The sequence below is a fragment of the Pezoporus wallicus genome, unplaced genomic scaffold (genome assembly GCF_028554395.1).
Source record: "Pezoporus wallicus isolate ANWC-B61680 ecotype Strahan unplaced genomic scaffold, APGP_CSIRO_Pwel_v1 scaffold_11491, whole genome shotgun sequence".
Lineage (NCBI taxonomy): Eukaryota > Metazoa > Chordata > Aves > Psittaciformes > Psittacidae > Pezoporus > Pezoporus wallicus.
The window spans coordinates 8,028-34,402 of NW_026642649.1; the positions used below are offsets into that span (position 1 = coordinate 8,028).

Below are 26,375 nucleotides of genomic sequence, written 5' to 3' on the forward strand. Positions count from 1 at the left end.
ACGGCTAAGCCTAAGGCTTCAGGTTCAGAAAGCTGGGGCTGCCCATCAGCTACACGCGGTGCCCTCCGCAACACTGCCACCCACACGGCAATCCACCCTCGTTGACCCACCTAAAACTCCATCTCCGTATGACCTTGCGGGGCAGATGCCCCATCAACCAGCTCCCTGAGTGTGAAGGTCCAAACCCGGTACCTAAACCTAACGCGTAAGGACAGGAACAAGTATCTGGGCGCATCCTACACAGGGTGCCCTCCGGAACAGCGCCATCCACGTGGCAATCCACCCTTGCTTATCCACCTAAAACTCCACCTGTGTAAAGCCTCACCGGGCAGCGCCCTGCCGTGACCAACGAACCAGCTCCTCAAGCGCCAACGTCAAGGGAAGCACCAAGTTCAGCCGTGGCATCGGCTAAGAGCCCTCCGTGCCCGGTGCTCATTGCTGTGCTAGGAGATTGCTCTAACTGGGGGTTGCTCTGTGCCCTGCCACCACCCCAACCAGAGCTGCTCCGCTTCGAGGGGATTGCGACGGGTTCGCACACGGGGTACGGCGAGTGAGGAGTAATTTGGGGCTCGCTTAACGCAAAGGGGTCCATTTGGGGTTGCACGGACCTGGCACCTCAGGCAGTCACCCCACTCTCTCAGGCACTCTCTTGATCACGGTGTTGCTTCCACATCCAGCCTACGCTGCTGCAATCAATTCCATCTAACTGCTCCACCTTTGCCTGCCTTACTGTCATTATACCAGTCCGTTATACCAGTACCAGTATAATATCCGTAATTATACGTTATTCCCCCCCATCCCAGTTCCGACACCCGCAAATGAAACCGATGCCAAGAAACCAGCTGCCAGCCAGAAAATCATTTCACTTTATTCACCTTTTTATTACTTTGCACCCCAGATGCTCACATTCCATAGGTTTCCACGTTGCTGGTTAACGGGCAGAGGGAGGGCGGGGGGGATAATTCTGAAGCTTTTGCTCCCGTGCGCCTTCCCCCCTTTTCCTTAGGACTGCACGGATGGGTCACGCCTCGGGGTCTCTTGACAAAAGTGGCCTTTTTTCTGCTGCGGAAGAGCTGCCGGGAAGGAACCTTTCCTCCGAGCTCTAATCCCAAATTTCTTCAGGCTTCCCACGGCTCTTCCTGTGCTAGAGCACGAGAGAGAGCCCGTCCTCCGGGCTATTCCAGCACACCGGTCTGCTTCGAGCGGTCACGCAGCCTCGCACATCTACAAAAATGGCACAGCAATGGAAACTGCCATTAACAGGAGGAAATAACTCGCAGTGACTGCAAAAGCAAACGTCCCGTGAGGTGGAAGGAGCCCGCAATTAAAGCCAAAATGCGGCGTTAGACCCAGGGGAGGATGTAACCCTGCTAAGGCACTACGTGGCAATCCGCCCTCGCCCTGCCACCTAAAACCCCACCTGCGTACCTCCCCTCTGCCCAGGGCACTCGGGGGTCCGGAGCCCCCTAAATCGTCAGCCAGTGGGAGCCTTTGAAATCTCTTCTACGCTTCCCACGCTGAAAGACTAGGGAGAGGAAATCGAGTGCTGAGATTTTAAACACCCCTAATAAGAGACTCTTGCCAAAACAAGGAGGATCCTCATGCAGAACACCACTGTGCTGCAAATGCAAAGCCCCAGAGCGAACTGAGTGAGTAAAGACCAGCTCAGATTGAAGGCGGGCAGCATCCCGGACGCTAGCTACTGCGGTGGCACTCGATCGTCTTTCATACCCTTCTAAACCACGCCCCGCTGAAGTCTCTGCTCACCTAAAGGGGGTCATTGCCTTCCAACAAAGCAGACAGCTGCAACGGCTACGAAACGACCCTGCTCCTCCGCCCCGGGTCAGCTCCTCACCCCCAAGTTCTGCCACCCCCTTTTTGCCTTCCCATATTAACGCTTTCCACCACAAGAGGGGCTCCCACCCGCTGAGAAAACTCAACTTACACCCTTTGCTTCAACGACCTCAGTCGCCACGCGTCTCCCCCCGGGACGGCGGCCCCCTCGCTCTGCCAGGAAGGCTCATTTACAGTTTGCTCTTTCCTCATAAAGATCAAATTGCTCCCATTTCAAGGGAAACGCTCTTGGGGGCTCCCACAGCCCACGGGATACAGTCACGCATTGCACCGACGCACGTCAGGGTTACAGACACCTCCAGCCCAGCTGATTCTCCCTCTCCACACCGCAGCACCCACCCATTTCCGTCACCTGTCACTGGGTTATTCCTTTGCATCTTAGCAAGGCTGACTATGGCCTTCGGACACTGCTGTCAAATTTCAAGCTCTGGGAGGAATCTGAAGGGGTTTTAAGTTCTTTTCTCCGTTTGAAGGGTGCGGGGAGAACAAGAAAGCGCTCATTTCCTTCCCCAGGGCATCCCTTCATTTCTCTGTTCTAAACCGCACCCGTTTTCATCCCGCAGTTTGACTACAGCACAGAGGTACAGACCTTCCTATTACATTCCAATCCTCCCTCACGATGCGTCTCCGATCCTGACACGCTCACCAAAATCCAACGCTAAGTCAGTCATTTAACAGTTTAGGAAAGAGCATAATCCTCCACGTTTCACTACGCTGCGAGTGCTGTGGAAACAGCGCGACGCAAACGGCTAGAACTAGGGCAGAGGAAGCCCCAGACAAGTACAGCATCAAACCCAGAGCGACGCGACAATCTGCCGTCACAACCTGGACGTCGCTCTGGACATCACCCAGGACAAAGCTGGGCCGCAGCAAACGGTTAATCTAACTGCTAGGGAAGGGAAGGGAGATGGGGGCCACGCTTCAAATCACCGCCTTGCCAGCTAATACTTAGAAACGCTTTTCCCAGGCCAGCGCCTTTTAACCAAGGGGAGCAACCACGCTGCCTTCAGAACAGACTGGAAGAACTCAAAGGTACTAAGCACCGATCTCGCTCGCTTCAGCTCACGCAGCCACACGACTATTTCTTCCTCCTTTTCCTTCCATCACGAGCATTCAAGCCCCGGTAAACATAAGCAAAGCCCTTTACACCTCCCATCAGATTCCCAGTACGCCGGTGTGCTTCTTCAGAAGCCTTTCCAGACAACAAGAAGGGCCCAAACAAATACTGCTTGTTACTTAGACAGAGCCATCCTTGCTTGGCATCTCTTCCAAACTGACTTCAGCAGGAGCATAAGGCACAACATCTTCTCCAGACAGATCTCGCTCTGATCTAAACATAGATATTTTCCACAGAGAGACACGCTTCACATTCCTCATCTGTACCTACATACAGAGCTAACCCCGAATTTCTCAGTTGCTTCTGGGTAATGCAGGACGGTAACTCGGAAATAAAGCCATTTCACAGGTTGCGTACGACGCGCAAAAGCACACAAAGATCGCTTACCGTCGGACGATCGAGTTCCTGGCTTGCAGGGAGAAGACGGAAGGCATCCCAGCAGTCCTCCCTGGATTTCCCCTGGTCTGGCTCTGGACGATCGCACGCAGACAAGAGCGGCGACGAGGCTGAAGAAAAACAAACAGGAATTGACAATGTCAGCCCATCAAAACGCTGAAAAATGGCTTTAGACTTTTCTGTTTCCCCCTATTTTCCTCCAAACCCTTTGCTTACTGCCCGTGCAGCACTGGGGTAGCCAGCACGCTCTTTTGGCTGCGACACAGAACGGCCGATGCCTGTGCAGCTGCCTCAAACCCGAGGCTGAGAAGGACCATTTGGTGCCCAGCGCGTCAGCGTCCAGCCCCTGCTCCCATAGCCGAGCAGCCAGGATGATTCCTGCTTCCCCCTCCTTGCCACTGCTCTGCTTTGGGTCTCCTAACAGTAACGACTCCAGCTGACAGCCCAACGCAGCACACAAGTGGTAAAAAGCAACCTCAAAACTCTGCTTCCAGGAGAGGAAACGTTCAGAGCCCAATAACAAAAATGGCAAACCGGACCAATAACCGACCTTAGGGAACCTAAACCCCTCCTACAAATATAACGCCTCCAAAAAAAAAGCCTTGTAGAGATGCTCGTTAATGCACACACAGAGAAACCTTGACACCTCCTGAAGCTCTTCACACACCTGATCCCATTGCAGCAAAGGCCAAAACACAGCAGCACAAAGCACCACAAGACCCCAGACGCCACAAAACACAAAGGAAACCGCAGAGAACTCACCCCGCTGAAGCCCACGACCTGAATGAGGTCCTCCCTGCCGCACTGCGCCTTTATACCCCAGGCAGCACCCACAGCCCCTCCCTCAATGCCCTGGGGCAGGGGCGGGGCAAAGCGGCACCTGGGATAAAAGAGGTGGGATGAGCCGGGCGTTGCTTTTGGGCTCATGTCTGTGGTGCGGAAGGCATCCCTGGGAGAAAAGGGCTCTTCAATAGGGCAGTCCCCAGTGCGCTCTCTCCAGGAGCGCATCCCCAGCCCCGGGTGCTGGGGAGCGGGCACCGGAGAGGCCGTGCGCGGACGGAGTTCTAGGCGGCCAAGCGAGGGCAGGAGCTCCGTGTGCGCAGGTGATGCCTGCGGGAGAAACGCTGCTGGGTTCGCAGGACCACGAAACCGCTCCCCGGAGGAGGGAAACCGGGCGGGGAGCAGCGGTTTCGGAGCCCGCTGCCTCTGCGGCAGCGAAACGGTGAGCGTGTGCTGCCACCGTGTGTCCAAACCGCGGTACTGCAGGTGTAGAGCGTGGGGGGGAGGCAGCGGCTCCGGGCGCTGCTCGCTGCTGCCATCTAGTGTCGAAATCCCGGTACTGATGGGGGGGGGGGCCGCGCTGCGGCCCCGGGCACCGCCCGCTGCTCCCCTTCCCTGTCGAAAATTGAGCACCGAAGCGAGCGGTGATGGGAGGAAAGCGGCTGGGGGCCGCGTTCCGGTGCTACCGTGTGTGCAAACCGCGGCACTGCGCGTGGGGAAGCGGAGGAACGGCGCCGGCAGACGCTCGGTGCTGCGATCACGTGACCAGTGTTCGGTACGGCACGGGGTGGAGAAAAGAGGCTGCGCTTGTGGCGACGAACCAATCAGAGCTGCGGGAGGGCCGGGCTACGAGTGATTGACGGGCGCCCCAGCCAATGGCGCGGGGATGAGGGTGATTGACGAGTGCTAAAGGGGCGGGGATGAGGGTGATTGACGAGTGCTTAAGCCAATGGCGGCTGTGGGGGGCGGTGGCATAACAGAACGGAAAAGAGACTGGTCTAAGAGTGATTGACGGGCGCTCCAGTCAATGGAAAAGGCGATTCTCCAATCGGTGGTGAAACAGACCGGGAGAGGGGCCGGGATAAACCAAGAATGGCTTAAACTGGTAAAAAATGGGCAAAAATGGGATAGAAAGGCCATAAATTGTTTAGAAATGGACAAAACCGGCTTAAAATAGGTTAGAAATGGGGGAAAATGGCTTAGAAACAGAAAAAATAGCTGGGCAAAAAGTGCTTCAAGTGGCAGAAATTTGGTTAGAAATGAAGAAAAATGGTTTTGAAATGGACCAAAAATGGCTTAAAACAGTTAGAATTGGACATGAAAGGGTTACAAATGGCTAAAAATGGCATAAATTGGATTGCCACCATATCTTTATTCCCCTCTCAAACCAATCATATGCTCATCCTTAATGATGCACTACTTAGTCGTTTGCATTCAAATATGTATAGAAACGCCCAAAAGAATTACCATGACAGTTTTTATTAAAAAACCCTAATGTACATGTTCTTTTCCCCTGTGCAGCTATATTTTTCTTAAAAAGTACTGTATGTATCAAACATTTAAGGTTTATCCCATCACTATCAATTGTCTTTGAAGAGCTGTCAGACATCTCCAACTTTAATGAACTTCGGAAGAACCTCAGGAGAAAGCTTTTAGTTTTCTAAATGTAAGAGAAGAGGCTTAGTATTTTGCAACATGAAGACAACACATCATTAACAAGTAATCCCTGTGTTTACAGCATTCTGCCAGGAATTATATCAACTCAAAATCCCAGGTGAGAATTCACACCCTGCATAAAATGAACCCAAGGTCACAAGATACATGATTCTGGTGAATAGAGAGCACTTGGAAGTTCCATCGACATTCATGTTTTTAACAGCTCTTTAAAGACCTAATGGTGCAGATTAAGTACAAGCTTTTTGCCTCAGTATAATACACATTTGAAATTTAAATAAAACATGGAAGACCAGTATCTTTACATTTTATTCTTCAGAAAAAGAAGAATCTTAAAAGAAAGCATTTAGTAGTCTACTTGTGCTTAAAATAATCGATGCATCAGAAAGCTGAAAGGAAACAACACATACACATTTTTGTACACTGGGATCAGAAAAGTAACATTGTAAATGTTCAGGAATTGCGCTGTATTTAGAATGCTCTCTAGAATCTGCTCCACTTCTATGTGTGGCTACTGAGGCTGCCTGACAAAGTTCCTTTTCCTCTTTAATTGCCAACTTGTGGAGGCCCTTCAGGGATGAGTGAAGTGAAGAAGGTTGTGATAAAGGACCAAGCAGAAGCCATGAATCCGGGCTGCTGCTCTGTATTGGCATCTTCACCTGCATCTTCTCCACTGTCTTCATCAATCCCATCATCCATAAGTCGCTCCTTTAAAAACGGAAATGGAAGCAATTCATTTGCTTCTTTTCGCAGCTCTGACATAAGGTCATCAACAGTATCTTCACACATTAAGTAGCTTCTGTCAGAACAACCTCCTGAAGAATAACTAGCATGAAAAGTTTGTGATTGAAGTAGAAATCACCAGTAATTGCCAAACTAGAAAAATACAGAATTTAAGCTGCAGACACAACACTGAGGACCAAGCTGAAACCTCTCCGGTTAAACTGACTACATTTCATATAAGTTGACCTTCTGTCCAAGCATTACAGCATACTTTACAATATAATACATAGGAGTCTCAGAAGACATGTCTGCTCTTACCATCTCTTCAAGATCAGGATTATTTGCATGTTGCCCATCATGATTCACATCCATGTTATTGGCTGCCTGGTGCTGGCCTCCCTCTTGCCTAAAGGGGAACCATCCAGCTTGGTGTCTATGTAAGAAAACAGAACAGCTGAAAAGGTCTCTTTTGAAAGGAACAAAAAGGTGGGTTTTTTTTTTTGCTACAGATAACTACTGCAGTACATTCTTCAAGTACTTTCAAATGAATGAGGCTACATGTGTTCAAGTGCTCAAGGGCAGGTCGGACAGGCCTTTGAACAACCTGCTATAGTGGAAGTTGCGCCTGCCCACTGCAGGGTGTTGGAACTAAAGCTGGAACTTTAACAGGTCCCTTCCAACCCAAACCAGTCTGTGATTCTATGGGTTTTTTTGCAACTCTTATTTCAGACACTGAATGGTTATTCTTTGATATCCGGATTAAGAAGGGTCTTGCCAAGAGCTAGCTTTTACGTTTCAGAAGTGCTGTTCACAGAAGATGCATCTCTGTTCTGGAAGATGAATAATTCACTATGAATAAGTGATTAAATATGTAGAATATTCTTACTGGGTCTCCTCCCCATTTATAAGCACTTAATGTTACTATGAAAATTAAGGCTACCTTTGAAAATTGATCTTTAAAGTTGTGTTTCTGCGGAAAAAAAAAATGTAAGCTTCATCTAAGGCTTGAACCACATTACCACTGTAAATTAAATAAGCCTCTCCCTACATTTTCAAGTGTCCATATTCTGATCTCAACTATTCTATATGCATGAGATACAGAACAGTCCTTATGAGGACTAACAGACTACAATATAAAGAAACTCTTAGTGAATGAGATCGGTCTGAAATATCAAATATTACTGCTGTTTTCCACTTCTATTTACATCACCAAGGTATTTCCCTACATAAAGGGAAATGACAACAGTACTGCTATTTCTTAGTAAAACAAAGAGTGTCCTTAGGTCTTTATTATGCATTGTAAAGAAATGTCCCTGCAATTCTATGAGGTCTAGTACCCACTGTTACAGCAGCACTACCTTAACTCTTCCAAACACAATTTACTACACATAACCCATGTTATGTTTTAAACATAAATGAGCTTTGCTCTGCAAGCTTCCTTCATATCCAAGCACAAATACAAGTTTTAAGTCTATGCAAGCATATGCTTGACCTATATGAACTTCTTGCCTCTCACCCCCACTTTCTAAGCTTCCCTCCCCAAATTCTGTATTTCTACAGCACTGATCCCTTAATATCACCAACATTTAAGAACACTGTGTTTCAGATATAAATGGTATCCAACTTACTGTAAAAGTTTTGAGAATTACTTCTTTTTTCAGATGAGCTTCTCTACTTGTTTGAATACACACACCCACCATACTGTGAAGGAGCACTGCCTAAACTTCTGCATCTGAATAGTATTTTCTTTTCAGTTTAAATGACTTACACACTAGCACACCATACTCCACGTTCAGATCTGCAGCTAGACTCAACTGTTGTACTCACAAATAAACCAGCAGCATGGCTCCCATTACCGTGACAAATCGACTGAAGGAAGAATAGAAGTATACAATGCTCAGAAGAATTGCTGCTCTGGAGAACGTGTACATCCAGTCCAGCCAGTCCCGGTTGAAATCCTCCTCATTCACTACTGGGCCACCCTGTGCATTCATCTGAACATTTGGGTTTACAGGCCTGTTGTCCTGGACGGCTATATTTGGCACTGCTGCAGGCTCATTTGCAGGAGCACGTTCTGAATTTACAGCCTGGGCAACTGCAGATCTCACTGGCTCAGTGCTGGAAGTCACTTGGGCTGAAACAGCAGCTTGGCTATGAATTGAAACATAAAACTGGTCTGTCAAAAAACATGCATCAAAACTGTTAAGCCTATTTTTGTCTTCTTTTCTACACCAATAAAAACATTTCAGATGTAATATATGTAAAAACAAACTGTGCTTTCCCTTAAATCTTTACTTGTCAACACATTAATTCCAGTCCAAAACTGGATTTCATGATTTGCTGGACAAAACTTAGTGTAAAGTAGCACACCCAAACCAAATAAACAGACATTTTGATTCTGCAAAGAACACTGCGGTTTTTAATACCTTTATTTCACTAGTGTGACTCGGTGCTACCTAAGATAAGGCTGACTTACTATTGCATGTAGTACTGACGTGCATACATTTGTTGCCACCAGATCATCTGTAAGGGACTGAATGCAGGATATACAGAAAATCCAGCAGGAACACTTTGGCCTGGAAATTGGTTACCTATATTGCTAGGAAAGGATTTAAAGAAAAACATTAATTTCTAACTTGGAACATTATAAAATGCACCGATACTAAAACACAATTCAAGCAGCATATCACTGTGAACAAAGACACCAAGAAATCAGCATGAGCAAAGAAAAACTAATCTTTCAGACACAGCTTCTGAAGATTACAACTAACACCATAAATTATTTACTTCCCCTTCTCCCCCCTTTTCAATATTTTAAGTGATTCTCCTCTCTACGGGCTTTTAACTCTTTCACATGCAAGAAATGCAAAGCTCCTATACTTAAGTTTTAGGCTTGTTTACGTCTGCTTTTAAACTTCATAGCCTCTCTTACCTCCTAGAGCATATAGCATGTTTTGGCAAGATTTCCAACTCTTTCCCCAAAGATTTGGATGTAGGGAACTGTAGCAAACCAGGACATCTTTCAGGACAGCATGAGAGTATAAAGCATGAAGAAAACCTTATTCACACTGCAGGCAGCAAAAGCTGAGACTGCTGTAATAGCACTGCAGACTACACCTTTCCCTAAGTAAAGCACTCCCTGCAAAGATATCACCAAGAGATTTCGTTAGTCTACCAGGCACTCAGATATACAAGACATGCCCAGAAAGAAAGATGGGAGGTAGACATTAAAATCTTTTCCATGTTACACATGAGTAAGTATTTCACTCTGATTCCGGACAAGTCTCCCTAGAACTGTTTGGTATGTTTGTGTTTAGTCATAACCTGTTTTGACAACGGTCTGGGAAAAAAAAAAACAACAAAAAAACAAAACACCAAAAGCAAAAGCTACTCTCCTGATACTGCATTCAAACTGAGACAGTCACAGGCAATACTCTAGGTTTCTTCCAAAACCTGAAAGGGTGAACTTGCAGCCTTGCTGATGCTACTTATTTATGCATGGTTAACGTGATGGAACAACGAAGCTATCAAGCTGGCACTGAAAAACATCAATCATGCTTTTATCTTTATGGCACATAAGAATGCGTTTTTCTATACCCTGAACTGGCCAACGCTGATAAATGAGGCTCCTCCAAAATCCACAGAACCCTATCCCTCATAAAACATTTGACCTTCAAAATGTACAGTTGATTCAGCTGTTCTACATGCGTGTCATTAAATGCCATGTTGTAACAAATCACTGAGCAAGGTCTCAACTTCAATCCCTCAATGTGGGGATGCAAACAGGCAGGACCACTCAGGTGTTCCAGCACACTTACTCCTCCAGCTCAGTCACCAAGCAGCAGTGCTACCCGACTTGCCTGAGGTCTGCAGGTGTTCACCAACTCTTTCTCAGCAGTTACGGATTTCAGAGTGGCTGTTGTTTAATACTGCTCAACAGACGATGACAGGCCTTTGGGCTAACAGCTCTCCCTCACAGATACGTCTTTTACAGGACTTGAACCTCTACTTTCTTCCAAACTTTTGCAAAAGTCACTTTCTTGATGTCTTAAAGCTGACCAGTAGATTAAGAAACCAGTCAGGAAAGACAAACCACAAAAGATTTCAGTTATGTCATGTTCTTGCCTTTCCCATTACAATTCTTCTCTTTTCTTTTTTTTTCCCCAATAGTTTTTGCAGGAGATGGGACTTTTTGAGAAGCAAGACTAAACTTTTCAAAGTCTGACTCTATCAGTGAGGAAAAAGTAAACATCAATATCCAGGAACTGGCTTCAGGCTTGGAATGCCAACTAGCACAGCAGTATTTTGTTTGCTCATAGAAATTCAGAATGAGGCAAATGTTGTCAATTATACAGCTATTACAGCTGCCAGGGTATTAAGTTTACTTATGAAATACGGGAACAACTCTAAACAGTGTGATGTACTTCAGTGAGAACAACCTCTCTAAAGGAAGAGGCCCCTCTCAGCAAAGCAACCTGGCTTGCTGGTAGGAAAAAAAGTAAAGTAGCTAGCACATGTTTTCATCTCTTTACAAAGGAGGAGAAAGAGGCAGGAAGCAGTGTATTTCGAAAGACAGGGACCGGAGCAGGGAAGCAAATGGAATAGACACAAACATTCCAAACAGAGCAGAGCAGAGAGCAGAAGAACAGTTAGGTCAGAAAACAATCAAGGCTCCAGTGGTAGAGGCAGCTTCAGAATATTCTTAAAAGAAAGAGGTGTGCTACTCCTTAAATAGCTAGAAAGCTCACAATTACTTCTTCTGGTCTTTAGAAGACACCTAAAATGAGCTAACTGGGATTTGATTTAAGGGTAAGGTCAGACTAGTTCGCTAGCGTCATCATGAAGATACTGCTCACCATTAGTGGAAAAACAAGACTTTCTATTCAGACTTAGAAGCTCCATCTCTGTCATCTGCAGTTGTTTCATGACCTTGACCCACAAAGACATCTGATGCGAGCCTGGGATATCAACTTAAGTGCGATCTCAATATTCCCCACTATGTTATTTGCTACTTGAAAAAAATACAGCAAGCAAAGGCTGATAATGAAGCAAGGCATTTCTGTGCTAGAACATCCTACATGCTGGCAGCGTGTCATTTTGCTGTTCACTTTCACATATTACGACGTACGCAGCAGTATAAAAACCAAATGGACTGCTAACATGTGACAAAAAATTTCACTGTCTTGATGGTTCTTGTGTTGTTCACTGCTTCCGAGTACTCTCCACTCTGAAATGCAAGCCATCTCAGGACCGAGCCTATCTGTTCTGTTTGTACCTGTGCAGCACAGCTACTAAGCCCATGGGAGCAGAGAATGCTGCGCTTGCTCTCCACAGCAAAAGACTAACTTGGCAGATAAATAAACTACTTTTGCCCAGTGCCCTCAAATCTAGACTTTTAGAAAACAGCACTTACAAAAGCTCAAAAGCAAGAAGTTTCAAATTGCCTTCTTCTTCCTATTTTAATAACATGAATTAGCTATTTTCCCAAGGAATATTCAACAAGCACAATGAAGCTTTGTGCCAGGAACAGAAATAACCATTAACAACATCATTTAATACGTTACTTATTTGCACAAATTACCTGACTAATGAAAATGTTGCAAAATGCTCAAGAAAACTGACCCTCACACACATTTTTAAACGTCTAGAGACCTTTCCCTACAGTAGAGCCTGTAGCTCATCACATGGCTAGAATAAAAGGGTTTGGTCATAAAACAGTCAGAAAAATCCACAAATCAATGAAAATTCTGGCTACAAATATTCATTATTTCTAACAAGTCTCAGCCTCTGTATAAATCACACCAAGGCTACATTTCATTGCCCAGGAATACACTTCCGAAGCAAATCATTTCCTCTTACTATAGTTGTGTTTGCACCACAGAACGTTCTTGGATCACCAAGTGGATTCCTTTTGGATTACACTAAACTGAAAGATGCAGTTTAGGTACACTGCTAATGCACCTTAGCCACAAACAGGCGCCTACTCCAGGTGACCAAACTAGAAATAGTCCAAGTAAGACAGAAAACACTGACGTATGTGCCGTGTTGACAGCTGGTTCTCAGCACCTCTTTCAGTCTACAGATCCACTCCTCTCAATCCACATACTTGCTAATGCAGACATAAAAGTATAGAAAAATGCAAAGTTACTCTCAAACACAGCTGTGTCTTCCAAACTGATGCTTCCCACTCTTTTAACCGAATTATTTCAGCTAAAAGACTCAATGACGGTTCTGATCCCTCACTGAAAGTCCATAGCCCACCGAGTTCACTGCATACTGACAAAACACTCAACTCTCAAAGTATGTTTACCTGAGAAGCCAATTAGAAAAACATTAAAACTTCTTACAGGTTACACAATGAAGTGCTTCTGGAAGTAACTGGATTGATTTACATTACACCAAGCGGAAATCTTGACAGCCAACCTAGCGTCACCTAGCTTTGTCCTAAAGGCAAGTATCTTCTGGACAGATGCATGCGGTCAGAATAATGTAACTACTCCAATTTCTGCCCAGCTTTTTATCTTTCAGATAAAAAATAAAAACGAAAGAATTCAGGACGAAAATGAGTGAGAGCAGTAAAGTCTAGATTAACTCTAAAAAGAGAGCGTGTAACTTGAGCTGAAAGCACGTGGATTTTCACCAGTTCTTGACATCTGTTTTCCTTCAAGGAACAGAAGGAACCGTCACTGTTAGCAGGTTCACAGGTTTGGTTTATTTCAACGTTCTCCAAAGAAGAACTCTAGAACCTATATAATACTAGGAGAATGCCTGGTATTAAAAGTTCCTGAAGCTGCTTTGTAAGTAAAATAGCCAGGATTTTGAAGTTACACAAAAGATCTGATCTGGAAATGGACACTCGTTAACATTACAGTGGTATATATGAAAATACATTACAAATCTGTTTTATGTATACGAGTACTTACATGTACTCAAAACACCTGCGTGTTCATTTCTACAGTTGAATCCACTATGGAGAAGTGAAGAGTTACACCTCTTCTGTGTCAAAAAGTAAGAACCATTGTATTTTGATAATAATTTAGTGTTGATGATTACAATAAAGTACTCGAAAAGGCAACCGGAAGCAGTAATTTTATCAGTTACATTACTAACTACACGTCCACAAGATAAGTATTACAGCTGCACTTATCAAGAGAAAGCTGAGGGCAGAAAGCAGCCTGAAGGGGAGCACCAAGAACACTCAATTCTGATTGACTCCTGGCTAAAAGTATTAATGTTCATACAAAAACGTTTCTAACGCGACTTATGCTTCCATATGAACTAGTCAAATCATTCTGCATACTGTAAAAGAAACGTAATTGTGACTGAACATTTATAATACTTGAAAGAGTATCAAAGAACTGAGGATTGCTTCAATCTCACTTACCCTTGCATTACATAAGGGAACTGGTGGCTTAGTATGGGATTGCTTTGTGCTTGTGCAAGATTACGATGCCTCACTCCATCTGCATTAGTGTTCAAAGATGTAGATGACGCTTCTTGGTTTGTGGGTGAGGCAGCAGTTGATCCAGAACGGTCTAAATTCTTAAAAATAAATAAAATTGAGGTTAGGGATCTTTCTGCCACAGTTACAAGATTTCCAGCTGTGTCTTAAAAACCTCTTTGCTTTAATATTTCATCACTAGTTTTATGGAATATTTAGCAGCAATAAAATTCTAGTGGCTGTCATTGACAAAAATAGCTATAACCTCCAGATACGACTTTATATTCAGAGACAACAGTGCCTGCAGTGGCTTAAAATACCATTCCTCTATCCTTGCCTTCAGTTTCTCCTTCTGCTCAGCATCTTCACTGTTACAGCTGCCCAGTCCAAACTGCTGGGAGGTGGAAATAGGGAAGCAGCAAGGACCTACTTAAGCTCCCAGAAACACCTAAAACTGGTGTGTCAGACCTTCAATGCTTTCCTAGATCAATACTCAATCCTGGAAGCAGGCCAGTAGCTGGCTTTTCTAGATTATGTGTCACCATAACAAGACTGCAATTTGGCTATTGAGATGCACTGTTTTAGTTTTAATAAATCCCCAAATCCTGTTGCTAAGCATTACTGTAATGTTTACTCAGTAGAAAATCATCTTCAACTTTGACAACTCTGGAAGTGAGGAGGTGCAATTACTTAACGCATCTAGATCACATCTACCCTGCAAAGGAAAACATAAAAAATTTACCACTAGACAGCAGGGGAAATAAGAAACAAATGGAAGAACAAAGGCCATTCAAGCTTTGGGTTTAGGTTGTTTCTTCACCTGGAGTATTGTGTGCAGTTCTGGTGTCCTCAGCATAAAAAGGACATGGAACTGTTGGAACAAGTCCAGAGAAGGGCCACGAGGATGAGCAGGGGACTGGAGCACCTCCCATATGAAGACAGGCTGAGGAAGTTGGGGCTGTTCAGCCTGGAGAAGAGAAGGCTGCATGGAGACCTCAGAGCAGCCTTCCAGTGTCTGAAGGGGGCCTATAGGGATGCTGGGGAGGGACTCTTCATTAGGGACTGTAGTGACAGGACAAGGGGTAATGGGTTCAAACTTAAACAGGGGAAGCTTAGGTTGGATATAAGAAGGAAATTCTTTCCTGTTAGGGTGGTGAGGCACTGGAAGAGGTTGCCCAGGGAGGCTGTGAAGGCTCCATCCCCGGCAGCGTTCAAGACCAGGTTGGATGAGGGCTTGGGTGATATGATTTAGCGTAAGGTGTCCCTGCCCATGGCAGGGGGGTTGGAACTGGATGATCTTAAGGTCCTTTCCAACCCTAACGATTCTATGATTCTATGATGATTCTATGAACTTAACACTGTGCATACAGACTGCTTTAAGCAGTCATTAATACAGTCATTTAAATACAGCATTTACAACTGAACTACACAGCAATAAAATGATGACAAAGCAGGCCTCCCGTGTCCTGTCTGAAGATATAAATACAGCCTTTGAAAAGACAATGTAACCACTGTCCACTCTCTACTGTTCCTTCAACTGTTCATGTTTATGACTGTCTCACTGCAGTCCATACAGTACCCTATAAACAGAACAAAGACAAACGGCTTATTACTAGAAGGGTATCTCCCATACACTGGTAACTGGGTAACTGACACAGTGCAGATGAAAGCACCTACAATGGTACTTAACCCTTTCCTTAGTCCATTGCTATTCCTCACATCACGGGGAAAAGCCAAGAGAATTACAGTAATGATGAACAAGTCATCAACAGAAATACTAACTTCATTTCTGTTAAAACAGAGTACATCCAAAGATAAGCATCATTTGAGGAGAGCGTGAAGAGGGGAAGACTCAAAACATCCTAAACCAGAGTGTTTTGTGAATAGCTTAACTAATAAAATGTTAAGAACACTTCCCACTTCTCACTGTCTTACAGATACTTATTACTGCCTTGAAGCCAATCCCTGTCAAGCAGAATGAATTCTGGCCAAGCTCCACCTGCCTATTTCACAACAAGGGCACTAATTTGACTGATGTCTCTTCAGCACTACAAATTTTCACAAAATAAATCGGATCTTTTATTTTTCTTGTATCTCAACACACTGCTCAATTTCTGCCAAAGATATGAGGATATGGAGAGAAAGAAAAATGTAGTTTGCAATAAAGAAGCGTTAGAAACAAAGAACAGCTTACAAAAGTAGCGCTTTGTCATCTAATGAACATAATTGTGTTAGAGTTTGAAAAAAGGTGACCTTTGTTTAACTAAAGTGACACCCTTAAATAATCCAACTGTACAACTTCACAGAGCATGGTCTACTTTCACCATACCCTTTTACAGTGTAGAAGAAATACATGTCCTGTGTAGGAAAAAATAACCCAACTCACTGAGCTACTGCTGGAGGCTGAAGTCCCATGACCTTCTCTACTGGTGGTGGGTTTTGGAGAACTTGGGGGTGTCCGGGAAGTACATACCAGATGAACCATATGATATTCATCTTGCTAAAAAAGAACAAAGACATTGAAGAGCTAAAGCAACAATATCTGAGCAATTTACAATAAAAATAATGTCCTTAAAAGACACCCCAAACAAACCCAACACTATCAAAGTTGCATTTGCAATCAGTAAAGAAACATTACACAAAGGAAAGAGCATAAAGGAAGTTTTGAGTCCAGCGCATGAGAAGTTTACTGTTTCACAACCAGGGTTTTCTTAGCAGCAGTCCACAATAACACACTGAGCATCTACTTACCCTCGGTCTTCCTCAGAACCAACGGAAGACCACACAGAGACACATGAGGAAGAATATCACAAGCTTTAACCTTAACTTTGGAAAAATCTCAACCCCCTTACGGGCTCTTTCCCTGAAATTACAAATGATTCCATTTGCACTGAGATCTAATGAAGAGTGTTAGGCAATAAACACATCAGGGTAAATTAATTCCACAAGCAGACCAAGATTAAAAACAAAATGTACCAGACGCTGCCTCCACCTCACTCCAGACTAAGCTTTGCTCAAGCCTAACTGGCAGACACCCAACTGAAGCATCCCGAAGACACTTCACACTCAGGAAACTTCTGAATATGCTTCCCCACCCAACATGGATGCCCTAACTTCCATCTGAAGCTATTTCAGTGTACCAAATGCTACTGTTACTGCTTATAGCATAGCAACCTCTCCAGCTTCCTCAGTAACCAAATTTTAAACAAGAAAAGCAACAAAAACAAGCCCATGTCCTTCTCTGCAATCAGCGTGGTGCAGTCAAGCTGCAGTATTTAGTGAGAGAACATTAAGCAATGCTGGCTTCGGTTTTTCTTTTAAACTATAAAAAAATACGTTAAAACACACGCTTACTCAACTGGGTAACTGTTTTTTACACCACTGTGCATTACTGCTAGCATAGCCTCTCCATAGTCACACTGACTTAAGCTCTTCTGCATTCATCAGCTTCTAGCCCCAGCACAGCCTTGTTATTAAGTGCCATTTCTTACCAGTCAGTGATAGTAAGTGATGACTGGAGAGTACTCAACACAGGTGATCAGCACTCTGACCACATCAAAAGCCTTCAACCTAACCAGTTACCTTCTTTCTAGATAAGATTTTAAGCCACTTGGAAAGGCAAAGGAAGCTAGACATATTACTTGCAAGCTTACAGTGTACACCTTTATATAGTATGACAGTTTATTGCTGTATATTCCTATGTATACATGACAGGCATCACTATGCTTGAAGAGTGTCACAACTTCCAGCCTCAAGTTATTTTCTATCAGCAAAATGACACTGCTCCGTACCAAAGAGCAAGCATTACAAAGCTAAATGGGAAGACTTAGTAAATCCTCAGATAGTATTAGGAATTTAGAGTTAATCAAGTAGGAAGAATATGACAGAAAATGAGAATGAACTTAAGAGTAATCATACCTCTTTTCCAAAAGCTTGAGCACAAGAAATTCCTTCCAATACAAATGTTCAACTTTATGCTTAAGGCTGATGAGTATGTTTCTAAATTCACTAAAGGCCTGCAGCTACTAATATGCCTTTAAAGTCAAATATAGACTTTATAGTCAAATATAGACAAATACGTGTAATGAAAGATGATATTACTTAGTCAAAGTTTTTCCTCCAGCACGTAAGGCAAAGCTGGAGATCACATTTCCTAAAATTAGTGTGCTGTAAGCAGGCCAAGTGAATTTAAGGATTTAATTTTGTTCTTAACAAACAAAACTAAGCATTGAGGCAAGTTATTATCAGTATATCCATGAACTTTTCAGTGGTACAGGACACATACTGGCTGGCAAAATCCCAGCTCTGGTTTTCTAGTAAACCTATACATACTAATTTTCAATCACTTTCTGGTAAGCAGCTAAATACAACTTAATCAAATCTATTTCAGAATGAAGATTTGCAAGTAACAACAGTGTTAGTTTGCTCAAGCAATACTCAAGATTCCTCTGCATCAGTTTCTCTGTTCTTAAGACTGAAGTTCAGTTCCCACTTTCACCAAAGGATTATTCTCTTTAAGACATTTTCCTTCATATTAAATATTAAGATGTAACCCACCCATTCTTGCAGTCTGATTTTTACCTCATTACATTACAAACCAGTACTATTCCCAATACCTGCGTACTGTTAGACTATTAGAAAGTCTATCTATTTCATAGTACCTGAAGTACTTTCCAAATACAGCTACTGATGCATCCTGATCTGTTTACAAGGAGCTTAAAACCTACTCAACACAATGCAGTATGTTTTCTGTTACCTAAATTGAGAAAAAGGTTTTGATAATCTGCCCTAAATATGATATTAGTCTATATATTTAAGAACTTTACTAACTTAATGGAGTCCCTATTACCTGGTAGCATCAAACCAAACTACTTGAAACAGTCTGAGAATGAAGTGTACGTATTTGAAGACTGCCTACATGAGATGTCGCGTGTATTCAGAATTTGGATTTAAGTGTTAACTAAAGAATCCAAAGTTAGATTAGTAAAATTATTTTTTCCAAGATCAATGAGCAGAATAAAATTGTATATAAAAAAGGATATATAAATATGGATATATACATAAAAAGAAAAGCCTCAAGAACAAACTAACTTTCAAACACCATCAGGAACAGTTAATAGCTGACAAAGCCAGGACAACAAACAGTTTTCCCAGCAAAATCATTCAGAAATTTAGAATTCTCATTTTGCATATAATATATTACCCTTAAGTTGCTTACACATGAGACATTTTTAATGGCAGTTCTTGGATTTAAGTCTGTACAAGAAATGATGTTCCAAACCAACAAATCTGTTAAATGATTCCATCTACATTAAAGTGGGAATTGTTCAAAGAAGTCACTACATTACATTATCACTTCCATAGCCTGCTTGCTCCCACCAACTGGAAACGTGCCTCAATCCACAAGGATCACAATCCTCCACACAAGGGATACTTAATTGAAAATACATTTTCCAGAACATATAAACATTTTATGGTTATATCTCTCAATACAACAATGACAATATAAAGCTAAACACCACCAATCTAAATTCCTATTTCTCAAAAAGGGGCTTTGATCAAATATCATATGGTGTTGATATAAAGCTTACTTTTCTGAGAACATCTTTCAGCTGCAGATGATCAGGAAGCAGTCTGCCAGAATACACCAGTCTCTGATCCTTTGTAGACTAGGAGATGGGACAAAGAAAGGGATTTAGCTTTTTCCTGCTGTACAGATATACAGCTGGAGATAACATTTGCAGATGAGAAAACCCTTTACAATTCCAACCACCACCAGACAGCCTTAAAAACATTTCAGAAGCTTCACAGGTCCAACTCACACATTAATCCTGAAAAAGAATTCTACTATTATGCACTCAACAAGAGTGCCAGAACAATTAACAATCCTTAACTGGCAAATGCTGCTCAAGAAAACCATTAGGTAGATTCAATAATTCTTTTAAGATGATTTGCTCTTTTCCCTGCTCCCATTCCCAGGTACTTCCTGAAAAAGGAGACTGAGAAGTGGCTGGGGCAAAAAAATAATGCAAAACCAACCCCAAAATAGTTAGAATGATGGCATGGTAATTAAAATATGCAGAAGGGACACACATTTCAATCACTTTCAACAACGAATTTCTCTTACTAGTTCCTGCCCAACATTCTACTCCCCCCCCCCCCCCCCCCCCCCCCCCCGAAAACCAAAACAACCCCCGCCCAAAACAAAAAACACTCACAAGAGTAGCTGAACTACTGCTTTCATCTTAATACAACAGCAGTTATTACTTCAAAGAAAGCACTACCATAAGCAAGTGCTAATTGAAGATATTTAGGCTAACATCAGTGGAACAGATGGGCATTAACAGCATGAAATATCTGAAGAATGAAGACATGCAAACAGCTGGTCTTACATCCCACTTGCCCAGCACCCAGCTGCCCACTCTGCAGTCTTATTCATGCTAATACTAAGACACAAATACCTGAGATAAAGATCTCTCATTAAAAAAGCTTTCAGAGAAGTTTGACTGATTTTTTTTTTGCAATAGCCTTTTCCAGATTCCCAATAACTTGGCAGAACATAGAAAAGTTGGAGAATTTGTGTTTTTTTTTTCCCCTGAATATAGCTACTCTAAAAGCAGATGAAAGTTCACATTAAGTCTGAGAAGCTTTTGCTTTAACTCCCCCCCCCCCCATTCATACTAGCCATTATTACACACGTCTTTAAATTATTAGTCCATAACCTGCCATATATAGTACAGAATTGTTTACCACTTCTATTGAAGAGTCATTTTTTATGTTCTTCTGCATTTTCCTGTATTTTTAATTGGTGATACAATACACTATTTTTGTAAGGCTCACTACACAGAATTAGTTTGCTGCAGCTCCAATGAATAAAACACTGCAATAAATTCAACATCAACACTGTGCTATTTCTATTCACGATTAAAACAGCAGGAAAAATGCCTGCCTCACGACAGACTACGTTCAAATGAATGAAACAGTTTGGTTGCTACTTTCAAGAGGGAACAGGCTGCTAGCAAAATACAAGCTTACTTGCATTTTATGTTTGGGAAAGGCCTTCTTAGAAAAAATAAGAATTTGCAGCATGAATCAACATTACTGGAAACTTTGATTTCTTATAAGTAAGAAACTTGTTGCTTTAGAATCAGCAGTGGAACCAGAAGAAAAGTGTCAGAAACCTTGTCTCTGGGTCCTGAGATAGATTATCTGGAGATTAATTAGAATGGAGAAGCAGTTAAAACAGCAAAACACAACAACAAAAAACCACCCCCAAACTCCAAACCTTTGTATCATCATCCAACATGGCGATGGAGCACTCATAATATAGTTTTCTAGATGGTCAAATTCAGATTTTTCTCTTCAGTACCTCACGTATGTACCTCTCCTCAACTCCATCTCATTTACTACTCAAATGAGTAGTACAATTCATATTTTTCATACAAATACTTCACAGAAAAGAAACTGCTGGAGTAAAACAACCCCTCAAAGCTATTACATAGGCTTCGGTAGTGCCTTTCACCTCCCTACAAAACCACAAAAGAAAAGGTTAAACCTATGTTGAGTACTGTTAATCATATTAAGCTAGGGACATTAATGGGGACCATGAGGCCTTAAACCACATACTCCTCCCTACATAATTTAAATACCTAATGGGGCACTACTACAATCACTTTCAATTCTCAGGGTGAAAGCCATCTTGGAATTCTGAGATGAGGGGCAGGGATTTAAATGCAGATGAAAGAAGAAGTGACAAATGTGAAAACACACAGTATACATTTATGCCAAAGAAAATAGAAAAGGCATTCAAGTGATCCTCTGCCAGAGGAGGTTCACTATCAAACTTCCTGCTTTAAGGAACAGCATGCTCACTGTTAGCCCAAACACTTAACTGTGATGGAAAAACACTTTAGAACATATATAAAGAATTAGAGTGCCCCGATTTTCACAAGCAAGCAGGAAGCATCAGATAAAATGCATCTAGAACCTAAAGTTTACCGTGAGATGGAAGACAGTTTCCAGACCATAATTCAAAAGGTATGAGTTTAAAACCAAGAATTCAACAGCTAGTGGTTTGGGTTTTTTCTTCCATTTTTCAAGCAAGACTCCTGCTGCAATGCTTACTGAGTCCAAATTAGCTACACACAGCATATTACCAAAACCATCAAACGTGAGCTAATGCAGCAACTCCCTTTAGAAACACAGATAATCTCTGAGCTATCCTGTTTCAGCTACAAGATATTAGTTATTTTGGTCACTCAGCCTCTCTCCCATAGGAAATAAGAATCCAAACCACCACATCTGGTTAGAAATGTGAGCAAAGCATATGCTAGATGACAGGTACTAGAGGAAATGAGAATTTTAAGTTCATGTGTCTGGGTGTAATCAATGGAGTGGTTAATGCACTTACTGCAAGAGCTGCCAGAGTGACACACAGAGGTTGATTTCCCAATTTTTCTTAAATAAACATTTCATTTAGGGACACTGTAACTGCAGTACTTCAGCTATGAAAAATTGGTCCAATCAGGGAAAAAAAGATATTGAGGAACGTGGATCTTAGTATAGACCCACAAACTAATTTGATTTTATTTTAAACCCCACTTATCTCCTTCAATGACTTGCCAAAGTAAGTATACCAACTTAGTAACTTTAGTAACACCTAAATCAAGTTAAATCTGCCTATGAAATCTGCATATGTTTAGCCACATGATTTACACAAATTAACCTGGAAAAACAACAAACACCACTGCCTCAGGCCCTAACTTCTTGTTTGCACGTTTTAACCATCACGTTTTCTGAAAATACATTCTTAATAAATTGTAAATTTAATGACAACGTTTAAAGTTACCATCAGTCTACTGACTGTTTTACAGATGCTTGTAGAATAAGGTAAAAGTCACATGTAAAAACTTGAAAGACTATGTATATAGCAGGGATAGCAACTGATTTCTATTTCACACCCAGAACACTCCAATACCTGAGAGAACATCAGTGTTCTGATGCACTCTTAAAATAGCACTGTAACAGAAGTTGTTTTCAGGACCTATCATAATCAAGGAATGTAGAAATTTGATGGACAAGCTTTTGGCATTGATCCAGTTTAAAGAAAAATAAAGGGGGGGTGGGGCAGAGCTGCTCCTAAGAGCACAAAGATTTAAACAAATCTGGAAAAAGCAGTAGCAGGCAACATCAAATCCACCTTCTGATTTTTCTATACATAGGTGTTTAATAGGATGTTTCATTTCTCCTCCCCATGTTCTTACTTTAATTCAAAGGTTCTATAAAATAAAAATACTACATTTATTTACTAGTTTAAATGCAAATACAGTAAATCCAGATTAAACTGGAACCATTGAGATAATTTTCATGAAGAAACTCTTCATTCTTTAACCCAGAACAATTTTGGGGGATTCTGAACTAGTGATGTAATGAGAGGCATGTTGAGGAATTAATTTTCAACAGAAGAAAGATGTTCCAGGAAATTGAAATTCAATATTCTAGTACTGGTTCAGACCTACACAGCGACATAAAAACCTCGTGTTCATTAAGGATTCTTCACAAGAAGCCCAATTTAACAAGATCATCGGGTGAGTCAGAAAACTAGTGCCTAAACACATCACAGGAGGAGACTCCAGTGACGGAAGCAGCAGCAATCAGCTGAAGTCGTGGATTTGTTTCTGTCACTGCAGATAGGCTCTCTCAGCAGAGCATTACTCACAGCAATAACTAAATCCACAAACTCTCAAATACTGCTTAACAGAGCTCAAGGTACCCAAGACACAGCCTAAGTTGTTGACTGCTTGCCTTCTTTCTCCAAAAGGCAGAAACCTGCCTCAAGACACAAAGCTACTATTTTACCTTCAATCAACAATGCCAATAATTATTCTATTAAATTAGGTGCATACTAATCATTTACAATATAAACACAACCTTTGACTGATGCTTTCCACAGCAAGGTCTAGGCCTCACATGCTGCTGTTGCTGCAGTGTAGAAGCAGTCATTCCCTTTATATAGTTTTCTGGAACAAATTTTCAAGTATACTGCTCTGTATGACTAACAGGTACAGTATCATCTTTCGATTATTACCTGCATGGCTTTTCCCAGCCTCTTGTCAACTGACAAGTTTAGAAACTTAAAAGAGTTGACAAATAAACATTATTTTCCTCAGGAAACATAACAAAAGAAAACCCCACACCAGGTCTTGATATTAAGGTTCAAAGTACAATCACGACCGTCAGTCATAGAATATCTGAAAGCAAAGTGTTCAAAAAACCCCACTGCTCTTTAAAGGGGGGAAAAAAGGGGAAGTAATTCTGGAGGCTCAACTCCGTATTTCAAATACTATGAACAAACACCTACCTGCTCCACACCTCAGTGAATTCACTAGATCCTGATCACTTTAGCTGCGTTGATTACACTGTAATCACTTTAAATAGAACTTTTCCATTTAGAGACTAATCCGAAGTTAACTGAGATACCGCAATTCCAGTTCCCAAAAAAGATGAAGTGTCTTTAGCGATGCCATCTTTGGGGATGCTACACTGTGACCTTCTTAAACCACAGGAAAGAGCAACTACTTCGCACTGCCAGCTTCCCCGAGAGCCGAGTGCCAGGCATCACCCGTACGCAAGCAGCTCTCCGGCACTAGGACTGTTTATCTTGCAGGGTACCTAAGGAAAGTCTTGACCAACTGCCCACAAGTTACCACAACGCCAGTCTTACCGACACGACGAAGAAAAAGGGCTGGCCACCAACTCACCGGCTTACTGGGGTACACTTTGGAGAGGTGAGACTTTAGCTTGCCCACAGTCCAGTCCAGAAAGCAGTTGATGGTCTGATCGGTGTATTTCTGGTTGGGGGCCTTGATGATGAACGTGCTGGTTCACACAGCAGTTTCAACACTGAGGAGGTTAAATACACCATCATGTGCGAACAGCTCAGTGAATTTATCCTCAATATTCTAATCAGGTCAGGAAATCGTAGAATCCCAGACTGGTTTGGTTGAAGGGACCTTAAAGCTCCTCCAGCTCCAACCCCTGCCACGGGCAGGGACCCGTTCCACTGGAGCAGCTTGCTCCAAGCCCCTGTGTTCAACCAAGAAATATTGTTTTATAAACAGAATGGAGGCAAAGGGAGGGATTTGCCTTATGCAGCACAGAAACTTGTCTAAACCCATAAAACAAGTTTCTGAAGTCTCAGGTTAGCATTGTAAACTTCCAGTCATCTTACATGATTTTCAGTTGCTGAGAAGAAAATCCTTTAAAAGGTAACTTTCAAGGTTGATGGACAAAATAACACGGAACAAGGGGAATGTTAGGTTCAGAATACTTCTAAAGATCTCTGCAGTAAAATTTGGCCTCATTAACTCGATGAAAGCAATAAGCTGCTTATAAAACTACTTTAAAGCGTCTCTTGTATCAGGAGAGAGCACTTGCTTTCCATTTCCTTCAGTCTTCAAATGCTGTTTGTAAGCACAGAAGGCAGGTTTGGTTTGTCAAGTTGATAGTGTCCCTTTAATGCCAAAGAATCAGACCCTTCATTAGGCTCCATGCTATGAGCAAAGAGGCACAGAAGAGTTTGCTAATAAAGAGAGGACTGTAAGGAGCTCCAGCTTTTGAACAGAAAGATAAAAAGAGCCTGAAGGAATATCATTAGCACCCAGGACCTAATTCTTCCTCTCAAATAAAACCTGGATGCAGACAACAGCTAACGTGAGAATTCACAGAGAAAATAGTCTTAATTTTTGTGTTCATCGACTTATGCTCATTTTTGCCCATAACCACTCATTCACAAACCTCATGCTTGAGGTGGAGCATGCGAGCTCTCTGCTGCTACAGTGCCCATTGTCCTTGAGGAGGCTTATCAAATAGTAAATACGGAAAATTGGCACTTGACAACACCTTCAAATGTAATATTTGACATACTCCTACCGGTTTCCCGGTGCCCTCCCTGGTTATACAAGAATGCTTATTTGCACTTGAAATTCTGTCCATGCTGTCGCTACCAGGGGTTTCCAAGAGTGGAATACAATTTCCAAGCACTAGGTGAATACTTGTGCCCAGGGTAGTGCAACAAAAGGGGTCAGTTAGATGAGCACTTGTCAAGGATTAATGCAGAAGTTTTTAACTTTTCTTTAGGGTGGTTGCAGTGGTGGTGTTTGACAGTCTTGGTGGTCCACATACATGCAGTATTTCTATAACATGCCCATTAGCTACTAAGCAGGACTCCAGACTTGGGATGACCAAGAAATTTCCCAAGTCGTACCTGGGAACAGGAAGATGTCTCATGTGGTGTCATTTTTGAAGCTGCATGTTGTGCCACCTCTGTGAGCACATCCCTGGACCATGCACAATCCCCTGGGGGTCAGAATCACACCGTCAGTAATTGCA

At 42.6% G+C, this 26,375-nt stretch overlaps 1 protein-coding gene across 1 annotated transcript; it reads right to left on the minus strand.

The window, feature by feature from the left end:
* Nucleotides 1-5,610: 5,610 nt before the first annotated feature.
* On the minus strand, nucleotides 5,611-24,912 carry HERPUD2 (HERPUD family member 2). Its single transcript, XM_057431550.1, has 9 exons — nucleotides 24,905-24,912; nucleotides 24,746-24,863; nucleotides 19,577-19,654; nucleotides 16,372-16,485; nucleotides 13,929-14,086; nucleotides 9,021-9,143; nucleotides 8,372-8,695; nucleotides 6,863-6,977; nucleotides 5,611-6,529 (listed from the first exon to the last, which is right to left on the minus strand). The coding sequence occupies exons 1-9, from the start codon at nucleotides 24,910-24,912 to the stop codon at nucleotides 6,368-6,370; spliced, it is 1,200 nt and encodes a 399-aa protein (XP_057287533.1). The 3' UTR covers nucleotides 5,611-6,367.
* Between the last annotated feature and the right edge of the window lie 1,463 nt (nucleotides 24,913-26,375).